This window comes from Pimephales promelas, chromosome 22 (genome assembly GCF_988280905.1).
Source record: "Pimephales promelas chromosome 22, fPimPro1.hap1.1, whole genome shotgun sequence".
In the NCBI taxonomy this organism is placed as follows: Eukaryota; Metazoa; Chordata; class Actinopteri; order Cypriniformes; family Leuciscidae; genus Pimephales; species Pimephales promelas.
The window spans coordinates 29,552,151-29,572,297 of NC_142790.1; the positions used below are offsets into that span (position 1 = coordinate 29,552,151).

The 20,147-nt window shown below is 39.1% G+C and overlaps 1 protein-coding gene across 10 annotated transcripts in view; it reads right to left on the minus strand.

Annotated features, from left to right (window-relative positions):
• The window catches only part of ptprma (protein tyrosine phosphatase receptor type Ma), a 194,643-nt gene that overhangs the window by 131,651 nt on the left and 42,845 nt on the right, over window positions 1–20,147 (minus strand). For all 10 annotated transcript variants that reach the window (XM_089125528.1, XM_089125526.1, XM_089125529.1 and 7 more), the window contains exon 3: window positions 1,801–2,075. In XM_089125528.1, coding sequence (XP_088981654.1) covers window positions 1,801–2,075 — 275 coding nt within the window. The remainder of the gene's footprint in view (window positions 1–1,800; window positions 2,076–20,147) is intronic.

Genomic DNA, 20,147 nt, shown 5'->3' on the forward strand with positions numbered 1-20,147 from the left:
ATTAATAGGTAATTATCATTGCCATTTAAGTGAAATCACTGAACTTAAATATACAAGCTTGATAAAAATCATCATTAAAGAAGAAAATTTCAAATGGCATTTAGAGGCTTTTGCATCTGAACTCTTCATATATATATATATATACCAAGCTACCCAATAATGACCATCTTCATGTGATATTAGTGAGGAATGTCTGTAGTGATGCCGTGGTCCGTTCTGGCACGTTTGCAGTGATCGTCACGTTGCTCAGGAGAACCTGAAGGAGACACTGTCAATGCGGCCCGAACAACAGGAGCGTTAGCAGCTTCATTAGACCAATCAGATCGATCCTTTAGCAGACGAGCGCTGAGCTCGTTAACACACCCGTGATTTCTGTCATCAAACCGAGTCATTCAGCTGCCATTAAACAAGATTTGTTTATTCTTATATTTGTTATTATGGGCTACTGTCTCTTTAAGAGCGAATGTGCAGATCCAGTATCCTCACACACATCTCACTAATACACACATGCAACAATCGCCCAGGATATTTATGATATTTATGATATTATGAATTTAGAAAACTTTCTGAATAAATTAAAGCCTGCTCGCGATCTTCTCTCAGTCTCATGATAGCTGTGTTTGTTTCGTTGGGTTTTGTGATGTTAATGACCGTAACTCTAACGACAGTGTTTGTCGAGTCTCTTTTGTTCCGGCATTTATGCGCGAGTTGCGTCAGCTTGTCCATCAACTTCATTCTGAGCCGCTAAACACACGTTTCCTCGCGGGAACAAAGCAGAGGTCAGAGGTCACACACTAACCCTACAGCGTGAGATGCGGGTCGCGGAGGACCAGAGACTCACACACACACTCACGCTACAGAGGAACATCAATTAAACGAGAGACGCAATTAGCGGCAGCGCGTTCCCTCGGTGAGACGAGAAGAAGAGCGCAGGACACACACACACACACACACACACACCCTGTCATTACACAATAAGAGATCAGAGTAATTTCTGTGTACCAGGTGGTTTCATCTTGACAAACTCTTAAGATACACTGCAATTACACAGACCTGTAATTAGCCAGGCATCGCTAATTAGCCACAGCGCTGAAGAAGTGGAGATCGCATCGTTAATCTCCGCTAGTATTAGAAAGTCACAATCGCATTCTTCATCAATTACGCCGCGTGTGTGTGTGTGTCTCAGCAGAGGTGTGTGTGTGTATGTTAAAGCTACACTGTGTAACTCTTTTAGTTTATTCTTAGCTAAAAACACTTAGTTCTTTCAAAAATGTATGTGCTCATTAATGTATATTTACTTCGTTCAAGTAATAAAGTATTCTCGTGAGTGTATAATATGCCATTGAAAATACATACGGGGTCGACATGTTGCCCCTCCATCTTGAAAGTACATTAGCCAAAGAGGGACATACCCGTTAATTCAAGCTTCGCATTTCGCGTTTACGTTTGAGTTAACACTCATGGACGAGGTCGAACTGGAAGCCGTGTTAATCTTGGACTACATTGGCCACCGTAGGAGTTAAAACGAAATGAAACAGAAACTAATATTCACTGGATGGTCATATACCTTTTCACCACTAGATGGGGGTAAAAATCACACAGTGTAGCTTTAAGTAAAGGGGGAGAATACTTGTATCTGTACAGTCAAACCAAAAATGATACAGACACCAGATAACATTTTTGATATTTTTTTTACTACTTTAGTAAGTGCATCTCGATTTCAGAATTTTATATATTTGGGCTGGACTGGTTTTATAAGAAAAGCCTTGTGGGACGTGCCGAACGGGATCATGTGATCACCTGGTAGTAGTTGGGCCAGAAGGTGCTGACGGCGAGCTCCACCTGGGTCCACTTCTGCAGGGCGGGACCGGACGCGTTCCACACCGGCATTCCCAGAGGACCGTTGTTCTCCCGGACGTAGATGTAGAGCTGGCCGGGGCTGGACGCCTCTCGACCCGCGCTGTAATACTGGAATATGACGCAGTGGGTGTCGTTCTCCTTAAACTGGGGCATGAAGAGCTGAGCTTTCTGTCCCGAGAACCTTCCGGAGGCGTTGGCCATCATGAACACAGAGTCTGTGGAGAGGGAACGACAGGAACAAGGTATAAACACTGAGACTGGCTACGTTTGCAAACAACCCAATCAGCCGCTAGTAACGGGACTGACGGCTCAATCACACTGACAGCTTCATGTAAAACACCGTAATCCATCCGACTGAGCTGCCAATGAGATTTGAATCAGATTGAAAGGAGTGTTCATTCCTTTTCTAATCCGATCGAAATAGCGTAATCACGTAGAAATAGCGTGGAAATAGCGTAATAATGTAGAATAGCGTAATGACGTAGAAATAACGTGGAAATAGCGTAATAATGTAGAAGAGTGTAATGACGTAGAAATAACGTAATGATGTAGAAATAGCGTAATGTAGAAATAGCGTAATGACGTTGAAATAGCGTAATGACGTGGAAATAGCGTAATGACGTTGAAATAGCGTAATGACGTTGAAATAACGTAATGATGTAGAAATAGCGTAATGTAGAAATAACGTAATGATGTAGAAACAATGCAATGATGTAGAAATAGCGTAATGACGTTGAAATAGCGTAATGACGTGGAAATAGCGTAATGACGTTGAAATAGCGTAATGTAGAAATAGCGTAATGATGCAGAAATAGCATAATGACGTAGAAATAACGTGGAAATAGCGTAATAATGTAGAAGAGTGTAATGACGTAGAAATAACGTAATGATGTAGAAATAGCGTAATGTAGAAATAACGTAATGATGTAGAAACAATGCAATGATGTAGAAATAGCGTAATGACGTTGAAATAGCGTAATGACGTTGAAATAGCGTAATGACGTTGAAATAGCGTAATGACGTGGAAATAGCGTAATGACATGGAAATAGCGTAATGACGTTGAAATAGCGTAATGACGTTGAAATAGCGTAATGACGTTGAAATAGCGTAATGTAGAAATAACGTAATGATGTAGAAATAGCGTAATGATGCAGAAATAGCGTAATGACGTAGAAATAACGTGGAAATAGCGTAATAATGTAGAAGAGTGTAATGACGTAGAAATAACGTAATGATGTAGAAATAGCGTAATGTAGAAATAGCGTAATGATGTAGAAACAATGCAATGATGTAGAAATAGCGTAATGACGTTGAAATAGCGTAATGACGTTGAAATAGCGTAATGACGTTGAAATAGCGTAATGACGTTGAAATAGCGTAATGATGTGGAAATAGCGTAATGACGTGGAAATAGCGTAATGACGTTGAAATAACGTAATGATGTAGAAATAGCGTAATGATGTTGAAATAGCGTAATGTAGAAATAGCGTAATGATGTAGAAACAGCGTAATGATGTAGAAACAATGTAATGATGTAGAAATAGCGTAATGATGTAGAAATAGCGTAATGTATAAATAACGTAATGACGTGGAAATAGCGTAATGTAGAAATAGCGTAATGTAGAAATAGCGTAATGACGTTGAAATAGCGTAATGATGTAGAAATAGCGTAATGATGTAGAAACAATGTAATGATGTAGAAATAGCGTAATGATGTAGAAATAGCGTAATGATGTAGAAATAGCGTAATGATGTAGAAATAGCGTAATGATGTATAAATAGCGTAATGATGTAGAAATAGCGTAATGATGTAGAAATAGCGTAATGAGGTAGAAATAGCGTAATGATGTATAAATAGCGTAATGACGTTGAAATAGCGTAATGATGTAGAAATAGCGTAATGATGTAGAAATAGCGTAATGTATAAATAACGTAATGACGTGGAAATAGCGTAATGTAGAAATAGCGTAATGTAGAAATAGCGTAATGACGTTGAAATAGCGTAATGATGTAGAAATAGCGTAATGATGTAGAAACAATGTAATGATGTAGAAATAGCGTAATGATGTAGAAATAGCGTAATGATGTAGAAATAGCGTAATGATGTAGAAATAGCGTAATGATGTATAAATAGCGTAATGATGTAGAAATAGCGTAATGATGTAGAAATAGCGTAATGAGGTAGAAATAGCGTAATGATGTATAAATAGCGTAATGATGTAGAAATAGCGTAATGATGTATAAATAGCGTAATGATGTAGAAATAGCGTAATGATGTAGAAATAGCGTAATGATGTAGAAATAGCGTAATGATGTAGAAATAGCGTAATGATGTAGAAATAGCGTAATGATGTAGAAATAGCGTAATGATGTATAAATAGCGTAATGATGTAGAAATAGCGTAATGATGTAGAAATAGCGTAATGAGGTAGAAATAGCGTAATGATGTATAAATAGCGTAATGATGTAGAAATAGCGTAATGATGTATAAATAGCGTAATGATGTAGAAATAGCGTAATGATGTAGAAATAGCGTAATGATGTAGAAATAGCGTAATGATGTAGAAATAGCGTAATGATGTAGAAATAGCGTAATGATGTATAAATAGCGTAATGATGTAGAAATAGCGTAATGAGGTAGAAATAGCGTAATGATGTAGAAATAGCGTAATGAGGTAGAAATAGCGTAATGATGTAGAAATAGCGTAATGATGTAGAAATAGCGTAATGTATAAATAACGTAATGACGTGGAAATAGCGTAATGTAGAAATAGCGTAATGTAGAAATAGCGTAATGATGTAGAAATAGCGTAATGAGGTAGAAATAGCGTAATGATGTAGAAATAGCGTAATGACGTTGAAATAGCGTAATGATGTAGAAATAGCGTAATGATGTAGAAACAATGTAATGATGTAGAAATAGCGTAATGTATAAATAGCGTAATGATGTAGAAATAGCGTAATGTATAAATAGCGTAATGATGTAGAAATAGCGTAATGATGTAGAAATAGCGTAATGATGTAGAAATAGCGTAATGATGTAGAAATAGCGTAATGATGTAGAAATAGCGTAATGATGTAGAAATAGCGTAATGTATAAATAGCGTAATGACGTGGAAATAGCGTAATGTAGAAATAGCGTAATGTAGAAATAGCGTAATGACGTTGAAATAGCGTAATGATGTAGAAATAGCGTAATGATGTTGAAATAGCGTAATGTAGAAATAGCGTAATGATGTAGAAATAGCGTAATGATGTAGAAACAATGTAATGATGTAGAAATAGCGTAATGATGTAGAAATAGCGTAATGACGTGGAAATAGCGTAATGTAGAAATAGCGTAATGTAGAAATAGCGTAATGACGTTGAAATAGCGTAATGATGTAGAAATAGCGTAATGATGTAGAAACAATGTAATGATGTAGAAATAGCGTAATGATGTAGAAATAGCGTAATGATGTAGAAATAGCGTAATGATGTAGAAATAGCGTAATGATGTATAAATAGCGTAATGATGTAGAAATAGCGTAATGATGTAGAAATAGCGTAATGAGGTAGAAATAGCGTAATGATGTATAAATAGCGTAATGACGTTGAAATAGCGTAATGATGTAGAAATAGCGTAATGATGTAGAAACAATGTAATGATGTAGAAATAGCGTAATGTATAAATAGCGTAATGATGTAGAAATAGCGTAATGTATAAATAGCGTAATGATGTAGAAATAGCGTAATGATGTATAAATAGCGTAATGATGTAGAAATAGCGTAATGATGTAGAAATAGCGTAATGATGTAGAAATAGCGTAATGATGTAGAAATAGCGTAATGATGTAGAAATAGCGTAATGACGTGGAAATAGCGTAATGTAGAAATAGCGTAATGTAGAAATAGCGTAATGACGTTGAAATAGCGTAATGATGTAGAAATAGCGTAATGATGTAGAAACAATGTAATGATGTAGAAATAGCGTAATGATGTAGAAATAGCGTAATGATGTAGAAATAGCGTAATGATGTAGAAATAGCGTAATGATGTATAAATAGCGTAATGATGTAGAAATAGCGTAATGATGTAGAAATAGCGTAATGAGGTAGAAATAGCGTAATGATGTATAAATAGCGTAATGACGTTGAAATAGCGTAATGATGTAGAAATAGCGTAATGATGTAGAAACAATGTAATGATGTAGAAATAGCGTAATGTATAAATAGCGTAATGATGTAGAAATAGCGTAATGTATAAATAGCGTAATGATGTAGAAATAGCGTAATGATGTAGAAATAGCGTAATGATGTAGAAATAGCGTAATGATGTAGAAATAGCGTAATGATGTAGAAATAGCGTAATGACGTAGAAATAACGTAATGATGTAGAAATAGCGTAATGACGTGGAAATAGCGTAATGTAGAAATAGCGTAATGTAGAAATAGCGTAATGTAGAAATAGCGTAATGTAGAAATAGCGTAATGACGTTGAAATAGCGTAATGATGTAGAAATAGTGTAATGATGTAGAAATAGCGTAATGATGTAGAAACAGCGTAATGATGTAGAAACAGCGTAATGATGTAGAAATAGCGTAATGATGTAGAAATAGTGTAATGACGTGGAAATAGTGTGCATATGAACGAAGCCACTGAAAAGTCATCACTTCAATCCGCTAACATCAGCCCTGTTTCAAACACACGTCATGTGAGGAATGTGTCAGTACACAGGAAGTGACCTCAACAGGAAAGGGAAAAGGAAAGCCTGACCCTCGCGCAGACAGACCAAGGTCTCTGGACATACGCCCAGTAATGTGTGTGTGTGTGTGTGTGTGTGTGTGTGTGTCAGCGCGCTCAAAGGACTTGTGTGTGTGAAGTGTTTGCTCGACTAACACAGCTGTGGAGAAACAGGTAAAGAGAGGAAGTGAGTTTCTAAAACGGTTCATGAGAAGCTTCTCTGTGATGTTGATGAAACGCAGATGTTGTGATGTGTGTGTGTGTGTGTGTGTGTGTGTGTATACAGCAACATTAACCTTGAATGCAACGGATCGCACCGAGTCAACTTCAGCATTTCATCATGAGTGAAACACCAAGAACATGATCCTCGTCGTCACAGAACATGCAAACGCTTCGTCGAGGGGTCACGAGACAAACTACTGTCACACTGAGCTCATTACTGACACACACACACACACACACACACTGCTCTTTATGCACTACAATCAAAGTTCCCTTCCATACAAACAAAAACATTGCATGCATACAGTATATATATAAATAATGATATTAATTAATATACAAGTCTTTTATTTGATGGATTTAGTACCCGGAGTGAAGCACAGAATGAACCATTAACACACACTTCTGACGACACCATTAACACACACTTCTGACGACATCATTAACACACACTTCTGACGACACCATTTAGTCGAGTCATGTTTATTTACCCAGCACAGAGTGTGTGAGAGCCGCTTTACAGAGATAACAGCAGGACAATAATGACACAGTGTGTTTCCCGAAGAGAACAGCGTCTCCGTCCAGCTCAAGTCAGTTCAGTGATGCTTCATTTCTGCTGTAAAAGGTTATTTATTTAGTTCATTTCTATATAGCCGCTGTATATTAAATATGATAGAGCAACAGAATGAGCAGTGAGAGGAACAGAAGATCATACAATGTGTTTTAGCAGGCTTAATTAAGCATGAAAATAACTGAAGGAGATACATATTTGATGAACAAATTAAGTAGTAATTATGATTTAAAAACTCATTCAGCCAGAATTTCCATGAGGGACTTTATATATTTCATTATTACTATCTATAATATCATTTCATTTAATATTCAGCTGTATTATTGATCTCCTGCACTGACAGCATTATATGAGAACTGAGCTGGGCCGGGTTTCCCGATAACGATGTATCTTATCTTAACGATCGCAGCAATTCCACGTGAGTTTCCCAAAAACGCACTTAACGTGAACACGCGAGAACGCGTTCTACGTGCTACTTAAGCGTCGCTATCCATTCGCCAATTGCTGAAATATAACCTTATGGAGTCGTATTCTGAACGTTTAACCTAATAATCGTCATTTGTTGTGGATTACAAATCAAGACAAGTCTATATGGATATAAAACACCGATACAGGCTGACAAAATGGCTGAAACAAAAAAAAAAAAAAAAAAAAAAAAAAACAAGAGAAGATAGGCCAACTTCAAAAAAGATCAAATTAATGTCCTTCCAGAGGATTTTATTTTTAACAGATTTAAAGGACACCATACAAATAAGGAAAAACAAAACATCTGGAAGGACATGTCACATTGCAAACCGTGTTCAAAGATCAGGGAAGGAGGTCCGCGAGAAATGCCCAATACACCCTATTTTGCCTGGTCTTTAAAGCATATTTCCCAGATTACTTATTTTATGATTTTTTTTTGTTCATTCGTTTAATTTAGATGTGTATTTTTATTTTTTTTCTTCCCTTTTTAATTACTTAATTTATTCATTTAAACAAAACCCGAGTACAACAAAGTGTACAATCAAAACATATATATTATAGGCTACTCGCGTTGCAGTGTAATCTATTGAATCTAGATAAAAGTGTAATCTGCCGGTTGCCCTGCAGGTGACCTCTAAATCATAAGTGCTTAAGTGCTACTTAAAGGGTTAGTTCACCCAAAAATGAAAATTCTGTCAGTTTTTACTCACCCTCATGTTGTTCCAACCCCGTAAGACCTTCGTTCATCTTCGCAACACAAATTAAGATATTTAAGATATTAAGATCGCTCCTGCATACTAGTCCATAGGCTTCTTGAGGGAATGACTCGAAAAGTCATTAAAGACATCGTTAAAATAGTCCAAGTGACTACAATGGCTCAATCTTAAGTTTATCAAATAACGAGAACACTTTTGTGCGCAAAACAACAACAAAAATAACGACTTTATTTCAACTATTGGTTTATTTCTCCCTCTGCGCGAGTCAGGTTACTAGTTTAATAGCGTAAGCTTCTGTTATTGTACGTCACACGCATCATCACACACATGACCAGCGTCGGCCAATAGTGAGCCTTCGTGTGACGTAGCTTTACGCAATCACACTACGTTAACTGACTACAGGCTCATGGAGAAGGAAGTGAATAGTTGAAATAAAGTCGTTATTTTTGTTGTTTTTTTGCGCACAAAAGTGTTCTCGTCGTTTGATAAAGTTAAAATTGAGCCACTGTAGTCACTTGGACTATTTTAACGATGTCTTTAATGACTTTTCGAGTCATTCCCTCAAGAAGCCTATGGACTAGTATGCAGGAGCGATCTTAATATCTTAAATATCTTAATTTGTGTTGTGAAGATGAACGAAGGTCTTACGGGGTTGGAACAACATGAGGGTGAGTAAATACTGACAGAATTTTCATTTTTGGGTGAACTAACCCTTTAAGTCACGATGCTTTTGGGAAACAGAACACAATATTAAGATCATTCGTACGATCGTTTTTACGATCAACTTAGGCTTACGATGCTTTTGGGAAACGCAGCCCAGGACGATGACATATATATATGTAAAAAATTAACTAAATTAATAACTTTTTTACAACAAAATGACGTCACTTAAGCTGGACTTAAGGTTTTATTTTGATAGAAACGATCTGTGTGTGTTGTGTTCCTGTATCTCAGTAAACACTCTGTGCTGTGTAAATAAAGCTCTTCACTATAGATGTCAAACTTCAGATACTACAAACTCGTGTTTCCCAAACCCCAGGCCTCACATTCCCGAGTCCCGACCGAACCTGTCTGGACCGGCTGTGTGTAATTACACACACACACACACACACACTTCACATGCGCCGCTGTTGTCTGGCGTGTTCGCTCCTGTCTGGTGTGTGTCGAGTGGAGATTGGAGGTTTCAGATCTCCCGCTGTTTCCGGCACCTTTCATATCCCGAGGAGAGAATCCTTCATTCTCACACACACACACACACACACACTATTGTCTGCGAGCTCCAGACACTCACCGCCTGAGGAACAGGAAGACTCTGCGTTTATGAACGGGATCGTTCAGCCAAAGAATAACAATTCTGTCATTATTTACTCATTTCAAAAGCTGTTTAAAAGCAAATTTTTCAACAGCTCTCGCGCCTCAGGACTGCCTCTCCTCTTTCTCCCCGCTCAATACAGCTCAAGTTTTTGAGCTAGTATCAAAAGCAAAGGCCACAACCTGCAAACATGATCCTATGCCGACAGCCTTGGTTAAGGCATGTCTTCCAACTTTGGGTCCAACACTGGTCAACATCATTAACACCTCGCTGTCATCTGGGATGGTCCCCACCAGCCTCAAAACTGCTGTGGTGATCCCTAAACTTAAAAAACCGGGCCTGAACCAAGACGATTTAAACCATTACCGTCCTATCTCAAACCTACCTTTCATATCTAAGTTATTGGAAAGGGCTGTGGCTTCCCAACTTAACCATCACATGCTACAGCACAATCTCTACGAGCCTTTTCAATCTGGTTTCAGGACACATCACAGCACAGAAACTGCCCTCATCAAAATCACAAATGACCTTCACATGGCAGCTGACTCTGGCCATGTCAGCATCCTGATACTCCTTGACCTCTCTGCAGCCTTCGATACAGTCTCCCACCCCATTCTTCTTACACGTCTCTCTGAACTCATTGGCCTTACTGGTACAGTGTATTCCTGGTTTAAATCGTATCTCACTGACAGGCAACAATACGTCGCCCTCAAGGGGATCTGCTCTAATCTGGCGCCGGTCCTGCATGGCGTGCCACAGGGATCGGTCCTAGGCCCACTGCTATTTAATATTTACATGCTGCCATTTGGGATGATCGTCCGAAAGCATGGATTACACTTCCACTGCTATGCTGACGACACTCAGCTCTACATCAGCACTAAGCCTTCTACTTCGCTTCCACCAGTGCCACTTACTAACTGCCTGAAGGACATAAAGCACTGGCTGGACAATAACCTCCTCAAACTGAACAAAGACAAAACAGAACTCATGGTGTTCGCCCCGCTGTCACTTCTTAAAAAAGTTGATGACTTCACATTGGATGTGGATGGCTGTTCAATCTCTGCATCTCCTCAAGTACGCAACCTGGGCGTCATCATGGACTCCACTCTCTCCTTCCAACAACACATCAAAAACGTCACTAAAATTGCTTTCTACCATCTCAAGAACATCTCCAGACTCCGACAGTGCCTCACCAATTCTGTAGCTGAGGCCCTCATCCACTCATTCATCACCTCTAGACTTGACTACTGTAATGGTATCCTGCTCGGTCTACCCAGCAAAGCCACTGATAGACTTCAGTATGTGCAGAATTCTGCGGCTAGGATGCTCACACGCACAAAACTTGGTCTTCACATTACTCCTATCCTTACGAAGCTACATTGGCTGCCAGTAAAGTACCGCATCAAATATAAAATCCTCCTCCTGACATACAAGTCCCTACATGGACTTGCACCCCAGTACATTATTGATCTTCTCCATTCCTACACTCCATCACGGTCCCTGCGTTCTTCTGACAAGAACCTGCTTGCTGTCCCTAAGTCCAGGCTTAAGACATTTGGTGATAGAGCTTTCTGCGTTGGTGCTCCGTCACTCTGGAACAAACTTCCCCACGAGATCCGCTCTGCCTCATCACTCTCAACATTCAAAAATCAACTCAAAACACACCTCTTCACTGAGGCCTTTGGGCTCTAGCTGCCTCGGCCCCGTGCCTCCTCCTTAACTCCCCCCTCCCATTTCATGTCCTTTGTTAAGCGTCCTTGGGTACTTTGAAAGGCGCTATATAAATTAAAGTTATTATTATTATTATTATTATTTAAAGGAGTCGTTCACTTCAGAATTAACATCTCCTGATAGTTCACTCCAAGATGCCTTTCTTCAGTCGAAAAGAAATTACATTTTTTTTAAGGGAACCGTTCTCCCCATAGACTTCAATGGGGTCCAACGGGTCGAAGGTCAGATGTGAGTTTCAGTGCAGCTTCAAAGTCTCGACACGATCTACACACCAGCGATATTTACAACACAATACACACTAATACACTTTATCCACTAATGCTGGTTTTGATCGTTGAAAGGTCAAGCGTGACGTAGGTGCAAGAGCCGACCCAGAGTTTACAAACTCCATTTAAAAAAATTAAATAAAATGTAAAATAACGATGTCGGACGATACTTTCCAACCTCTAATCCACGACCAGGAAAGGTGCGATCAATCCTGATTTCTAACTAATCCTTCATTTCTTTTCCACTGAAGAAAGACAGACGTGAACATCATGGAGGACGTGTAGAAGAGTAAGTGAATTACTCCTTTAACTTTCATTCGTCCTTGAAACACAAAAGGACATCTACTGTATATATGAAGAGTTCAGATGCAAAAGCCTCTAAATGCCATTTGAAATTTTCTTCTTTAATGATGATTTTTATCAAAGTTGCATATTAAGTTCAGTAATTTCACTTAAATAACAATTAATAGGTAATTATCATTGCCATTTAAGTGAAATCACTGAACTTAAATATACAAGTTTGATAAAAATGATCATTTTAGAAATGAAAATTTCAAATGGCACTTAGAGGCTTTTGCATCTGAACTCTTCATATGTAGTGAGTAAATAACAGGATTTTTCCTTGTCATAGTTTGGTCCGACAGCATCTCTGTAGTGTCATCGGCTCAGAGATACCGTCCTGATCAGCAGATCTTTCATCAGCAACAGTTTCTCTGTAGAGTTCAAGAAGAAGCAGCAGTTGTACAAAATCACATGTGTGACGGGAGACGGATATCAGCACAGATTCTCTGATAAACGACACGAGAGGGAGAGAAACCTTTCCCAGAAATCACAGCATTCCCACGATTCACTAAATCATGAGACACTAAACTCATAAAACATGTCAGAAGGAAGAACAAGCATCAGATAAATCAGCCGCAGTGATTCCTGGATGAGTTTCCTTGTGATTCATTATCAGAATAAAATCATGTTTTACAGTGATGCCAAAAATCCTTAATAGCTGATGTCAATCATTACATCAAATATCAAAGAAACTGTCAAAAAAACATATTTCAGTCCCTGTAGTCGATCACTCTACGCCTCAACTCATCTCTGATCACCGAAATGACATTAAACGGGGTTTTTTTCATCATTTCCAGAATGTAACTCGACACCCTTGCCTCATTTAGTACGCGCAGTTCTATGAATATGCAAATGAGCCCCGCCTCCACTCACTCACTCGATCACACATTGATCTGATTGGTTACAAAGTCGTTTTATTTACCCATAATGCTCTGACACGCGTAAATATCATCTTACTACGACATATTATTGGCAGATATTGATATTCATATGCATTTTATGTCAGTATCTGCAATACTCATCTAAACATCAGCATCTGCATACGTTTGCTCAGTTTAAGATGTTTTGTCCTCTGTATTCTCACTATATCAGATTATATAACACATAAATAAATGGCCCGATGAATCAAATATCAACAGACCTCCATCCTCCAGCTCTGATATGGTGGACGAGCTCACGACTGTGAACATTAACAATATTCATATATCCAACCCGATCTCACGAGAATTCGTACGAATTTTACGAGGTGGCTAATTCGTAACAATGCGTACGACCTCACTCGTACGAATTAGTACGTTTTTGCTAAATCGTACATATTTTACGAATTGGCCAATTCGTATGAATTCGTACGAATGACCTACCCCTGACCCCGCCCCTAAACCTACCCATCACGTGGGTTTAGACAAATCGTACGAATTCGTAAGAGTGAGGTCATATGAATTCGTACGAATGACCTACCCCTGACCCCGCCCCTAAACCTACCCATCACGTGGGTTTAGACAAATCGTACTAATTAGCCACTTTTTAATCACTCGTACGAATTTGTACGAATTGGTCGTGAGTGCTATCTCACGACCAATTCGTACGAGTGATTAAAAAGTGACTAATTCGTACTAATTCATATGACCTCACTTGTACGAATTCATACGATTTGTCTAAACCCACGTGATGGGTAGGTTTAGGGGCGGGGTCAGGGGTAGGTCATTCGTACAAATTCATACGAATTGGCCAATTCGAAGAATTAGTAAGTTTAGCAAAAACTTACTAATTCGTACGAGTTAGGTCGTAGAATTCGTACGAATTTTACGAGGTGGCTAATTCGTAACAATGCGTACGACCTCACTCGTACAAATTAGTACGTTTTTGCTGAATCGTACATATTTTACGAATTGGCCAATTCGTATGAAATCGTACGAATGACCTACCCCTGACCCCGCCCCTAAACCTACCCATCACGTGGGTTTAGACAAATCGTACGAATTAGCCACTTTTTAATCACTCGTACGAATTTGTACGAATTGGTCGTGAGTGCTATCTCACGACCAATTCGTACGAGTGATTAAAAAGTGACTAATTCGTACTAATTCATATGACCTCACTTGTACGAATTCATACGATTTGTCTAAACCCACGTGATGGGTAGGTTTAGGGGCGGGGTCAGGGGTAGGTCATTCGTACAAATTCATACGAATTGGCCAATTCGAAGAATTAGTAAGTTTAGCAAAAACTTACTAATTCGTACGAGTTAGGTCGTAGAATTCGTACGAATTTTACGAGGTGGCTAATTCGTAACAATGCGTACGACCTCACTCGTACAAATTAGTACGTTTTTGCTGAATCGTACATATTTTACGAATTGGCCAATTCGTATGAAATCGTACGAATGACCTACCCCTGACCCCGCCCCTAAACCTACCCATCACGTGGGTTTAGACAAATCGTACGAATTAGCCACTTTTTAATCACTCGTACGAATTTGTACGAATTGGTCGTGAGTGCTATCTCACGACCAATTCGTACGAGTGATTAAAAAGTGACTAATTCGTACTAATTCATATGACCTCACTTGTACGAATTCATACGATTTGTCTAAACCCACGTGATGGGTAGGTTTAGGGGCGGGGTCAGGGGTAGGTCATTCGTACAAATTCATACGAATTGGCCAATTCGAAGAATTAGTAAGTTTAGCAAAAACTTACTAATTCGTACGAGTTAGGTCGTAGAATTCGTACGAATTTTACGAGGTGGCTAATTCGTAACAATGCGTACGACCTCACTCGTACAAATTAGTACGTTTTTGCTGAATCGTACATATTTTACGAATTGGCCAATTCGTATGAAATCGTACGAATGACCTACCCCTGACCCCGCCCCTAAACCTACCCATCACGTGGGTTTAGACAAATCGTACGAATTAGCCACTTTTTAATCACTCGTACGAATTTGTACGAATTGGTCGTGAGTGCTATCTCACGACCAATTCGTACGAGTGATTAAAAAGTGACTAATTCGTACTAATTCATATGACTTCACTCGTACGAATTCATACGATGTGTCTAAACCCACGTGATGGGTAGGTTTAGGGGCGGGGTCAGGGGTAGGTCATTCGTACGAATTCATACGAATTGGCCAATTCGAAGAATTAGTGCGTTTAGCAAAAACTTACTAATTCGTACGAGTTAGGTCGTACGCATTGTTACGAATTAGCCACCTCGTAAAATTCGTACGAATTCCCGTGAGATCGGGTTGGATATCTATAAACGCCTGTGATTCTGCTGAATATAAGAGCGTATCTGAGCAAACGATAAACTCTCGGCTGCTCATTTCATCGGCATTGATCTCGGGGAGTTATGGGCTGGCAGATCTTGTTATGTTTGGCCGACTGTACAAAGTTACAAGCTGGAATTGAGTTTGTGTGTCAGATCTGTCCATGTTAACAACATTTCTGCTTCATTACGGCTAATGCACTGCGCTCGCGCTGGATCAGATATCCGGTGTCGGTTTCAGGAGACGCGGAGTGGAGGAAGCGCTGTGAGGTAATCACTCTCGCGTGGCGAATAATGGGTGTGTGTGAGACGCACCTGGTGTGTGTGTGTGTGTGTGTGTGTGTGCGTGTCGCTCCTGTAACTAAACGCTTCTTCCTTCATCCGAGGAGGAACGGCTGCAATCTGGTGTGGATTCGCCCGCGACGTGTGTGTGTGCTGACACTTTCTCTAACACACTCGCCACTCTCTAAAAAAAACACTGGGTTAAAAACAACCCAAACTATTTAGGACAGAACACATGTTGGGTTAATTTGACCCAGCAAATTGTGTTGTTTATTTAATCCAGCATAACGGGTTGATTTGACCCAGCTAACTGGTTCATATGTTCAGATGAACTTTAATCCTCGAAACTAAAGAGAAGACCCCACACCCGTCCAGAGACCGCTTCATCACACGACGCGACACTCGTTGACCCAAGATCTGGGTTACCCAAACACTGAACAAATAACCCCAGCGAGCTCCATCAGATGAACGGTGTGACCTTTGACCCGAGAGGAAACATCACCGGCGGCGGGATGCTTAATGCGATCTGCGGCGGCAATTTGCAAACTATTTTGAAAGCATATTATAATGGGATTGTTTTAGTGCCATCTATAATTCAGTCGGCGGGAAAATGTGTTTTTTTTACCCTCAACAATGTGGCGTTCAGGAGCAATTAAGAGGAACAGGCTTTTAACAGCGACGGCTGCATTTCCATAAAGGGCAAAGCTCTGAAACGGCATAAAACACAAGCTAAATGGTTTTTACTGTTGAATGCCGGGGAGAACACGGCGACACACACATCAGTTCATCACACACTCGACGGACGCTGTTGCTGCTCTGCGTGTTTACAGCCATATAATGCTTGTTCGCGTCAATATTTAAAGCGGATGCATGATTTAAGAGGTGTGAAGCACACACACACACACACACACACACACACACACACTGAGCCGCTGTAATCGCTAATGAGATTTCAGAGCTTTCTCTTAACACACGGATCAGTGGATCTCTGATTACACACACGCTTGAGCTCAGCTGGACTTCCTCACGTTTACATCGGAGAACTTGTGTGTGCAGTTTGCATCTTTTTGTTTCCAGAATGTTATTTCAACACTAGATATCAGCCGTTTAATCTAAGCGGTCAGAATCAGATGCTGGTCTCTTCCGGTTAAACCCGGATCTGAGCTGGACCCGGATTGAATTAAACTCCACTCATGGGAATGGATGTCTGATTTATCCGCTGACGGGTGGCCCGGGTTCCAGGCGTCCGTAATGACCTCGGTGCGACCCATAATGCAGTGTGTCTCTCTGGCCTCATCGAGTGTGAATAACGTGGAAGAAACACAATCAATGGCTTTGAGTTATTAATGTACCGGCTGCAGCAATAAACACTGCTGTAGCACACACACACACACACACACACACAGCCAATCAAGCCCAGTTCCCCAGGCGAGGGCTGATGAACACGTTTGTTTGGGATGGTGTGTGTGCGCGGTCCAGTAAAGGAGGGCCGCGGGAACGGGACGTCGAGATGACACACAGTCCTGGATCCGCCTCTCTCAGCTATTGGCCGACTGTTTAAAAACAGCCAATGATCAGGGCCGATTCAATCCTGTCAATCAAAAGGGGGCGGGACCCGTGTCCGACTGTGTGGGCCAGACGAAGTTAGTGACAGTAACACTTATCAGTTTAAAGAGACATTAACCTTTACAATTTACTTTGCTCAACCAATCAGAATCAAGGACCGGAACTATCCGTTCTATAATACTTCATTTACACAACGTTATTAATTACATTCAAATTGTTTTATGTAAATTACATTACTATTAATAATGCTATTGCACATAATTATTAATTTATCAAAAACTCACACGCTGATCAATATTACTAATTATATAATATAAATTGTATTATGAATCTACTATATTATATTAAATTATTAATTATGATTAATGTTAACACCCTCTATGTTAATATGAGCGGATGAAGTAATCCTGTGTTCCTCTTCATCATCCTCATCTTCATCAGTGCTTCACCTGTAAACCTGTGCTCTTCTTTAGCAGTAGAGCATGATGGGACTGAGATGAGGATTGCTGTGATCATCAGGTCGTCTGAGGCTGAAGATGATGATGATGATGATGATTAGCGAGCGTTCACTGCTAATCATCGCAGACGAAACGACATTACTGTACGAGACGCGCCACACACACACACACCTCACCACATCGAGATAAAGGGACTGATGCAGATGTGCTGAGAAACAGCGTAATTCTAGTATTTTACTGTTCCTTCGCCACTTACCAAGAAAAATACCTGCAATTCAGTCTTTTGTGCATGAATAGCTCATCTGAGGCGTTTGTGTGAGCCACACTCCGGCCTTTATTTCATATTCACAGCGATTTCATTCCACGACGTGTGTGTCCCTGTCCAGCAGCACATCTACATCTATAACATCTAAATCTACAACATCAACATCACCTACATCATCTACAACATCTCCATCTACATTTAACACTACAACATCAACATCATCTACAATATCTACATCTACAACAACTACAATATCTACATCTACAACATCAACATAATCTACAATATCTACAACATCTACATCTACAATATCTACATTTACAACATCAACATCCTCTACAATATCTACATCTAACATCTTCATCTACATCATCTACAATATCTACATCTACAACATCATCTACGTCTACAATATCTACATCTACAACATCAAGATATTCCAATAGTATCCAGCTGCAGACCCACAGCACACCAGTTCCAGAACCCCAACGCCAGAACCGGAAGTAAGGGGCGGGGTTACGTTCTAACCAACACCAGCGCGAGGAACGTAAGTGAGGGGCGGAGCTTAGGTTTGAAACCTAATAACGCCACCTAACGTAATTTGGAGGGTATTTTACACATGAAACAGCTTTTATTGAACAAGAAACGTCCTATGTATGTTATGATACTACATTACAGTACAATAAGCATTTTAAAACATTGGTTTTGTGTAATATAATTGTTTATAGTTTCAGTTATTCGTTTCATTGTATTATAAGTTACTTCCTGATCATGATGGTGAAAAAATAATACTTGAAACTTATGGGCATTTTAATGTATAACAGTTTAATAATTTTAGCTAAGCAGTTTATACATTTGTGTAGATGTAGGAAGGTAAGACCTTTGTTTTTTATGAAGGAGTTAACTTTGTATAATAAAGCTTTGAAAGATATAAAACAAGACAAGCATTTGAGGTTTTCAAAATTATACACAATTTGATAACTCATTAGACCTCTGTGATATTTTATGTTCTATTTATTTATTTATTGTGTTTACAAAAATCTTAAATTGTTTTGATATATATGTATTTGTTAGATGATTTTGATTGTTAAATAATAAAAAACGCATTTGTATTTTTTATAAAATATACTTTATTTCACAAGAACATGTGCAGCATGCATTTTTCGTGTAAAATAATGTCAACGTCTAAAAACGAGAGAAAATTCGGCATTGTTTTGTTAAAAATCTATACAAAATGACCAATTCAACCCAAGCTAGGCCTGTTTTATCACAACAATTTTGTTTAAATTTAACTTACAATGTATCAAATGAGGAACCCAAGGCCCGTTTTGTCCTTACATGCTTGCTAAAATGATTATAATGCAATAATAATAATTCCGCCCCTCCCTCACTTCCGGTTCTGGCGCTGGGGTTCTGAAACTGGTGGTGCTGCGGGTCTGCAGCTGGATATATCTCAGATATTCTACAATAACTACTTCTACAACATTGTCTACAATATCTACATCTACAACATCATCTACATCTACTATATCTACAACATCCTCTACAATATCTACATCTACAACATCAACATCTTCTGCAATAACTACATCTACAACATTTTCTACAATATCTACATCTGCAATATCTACATCTACAACATCAACATCATCTACAATATCTACATCTGCAACATCAAAATAATCTACAATATCTACATCTACAACATCAACATCATCTACAACATAATCTACAATATCTACATCTACAACATAAACTACAATATCTACATCTACAACATCATCTACATCTACAACATCAACATCATCTACTACAATATCTACCTCTACATCAACATCATCTACAAGGTGGAGAAAGTGGATGATGATCATCTTGAATGTGAACGTGTGTTTATATATATATATGAATATATAGTAAAGTCAAGTGTAATTTATTCCTGTGATCAAAGCTGAATTTTTCATCATTAATCCAGGCTTCAGTGTCACATGATCCTTCACAAATCAAGAAACATTTATGATTATTATCAGTGTTGGACACAGTTGAGCTGCTTCATATTTCTGTGGGAGTTGATGAAGACTGGAGTAATGATGCTAAATTCAGCT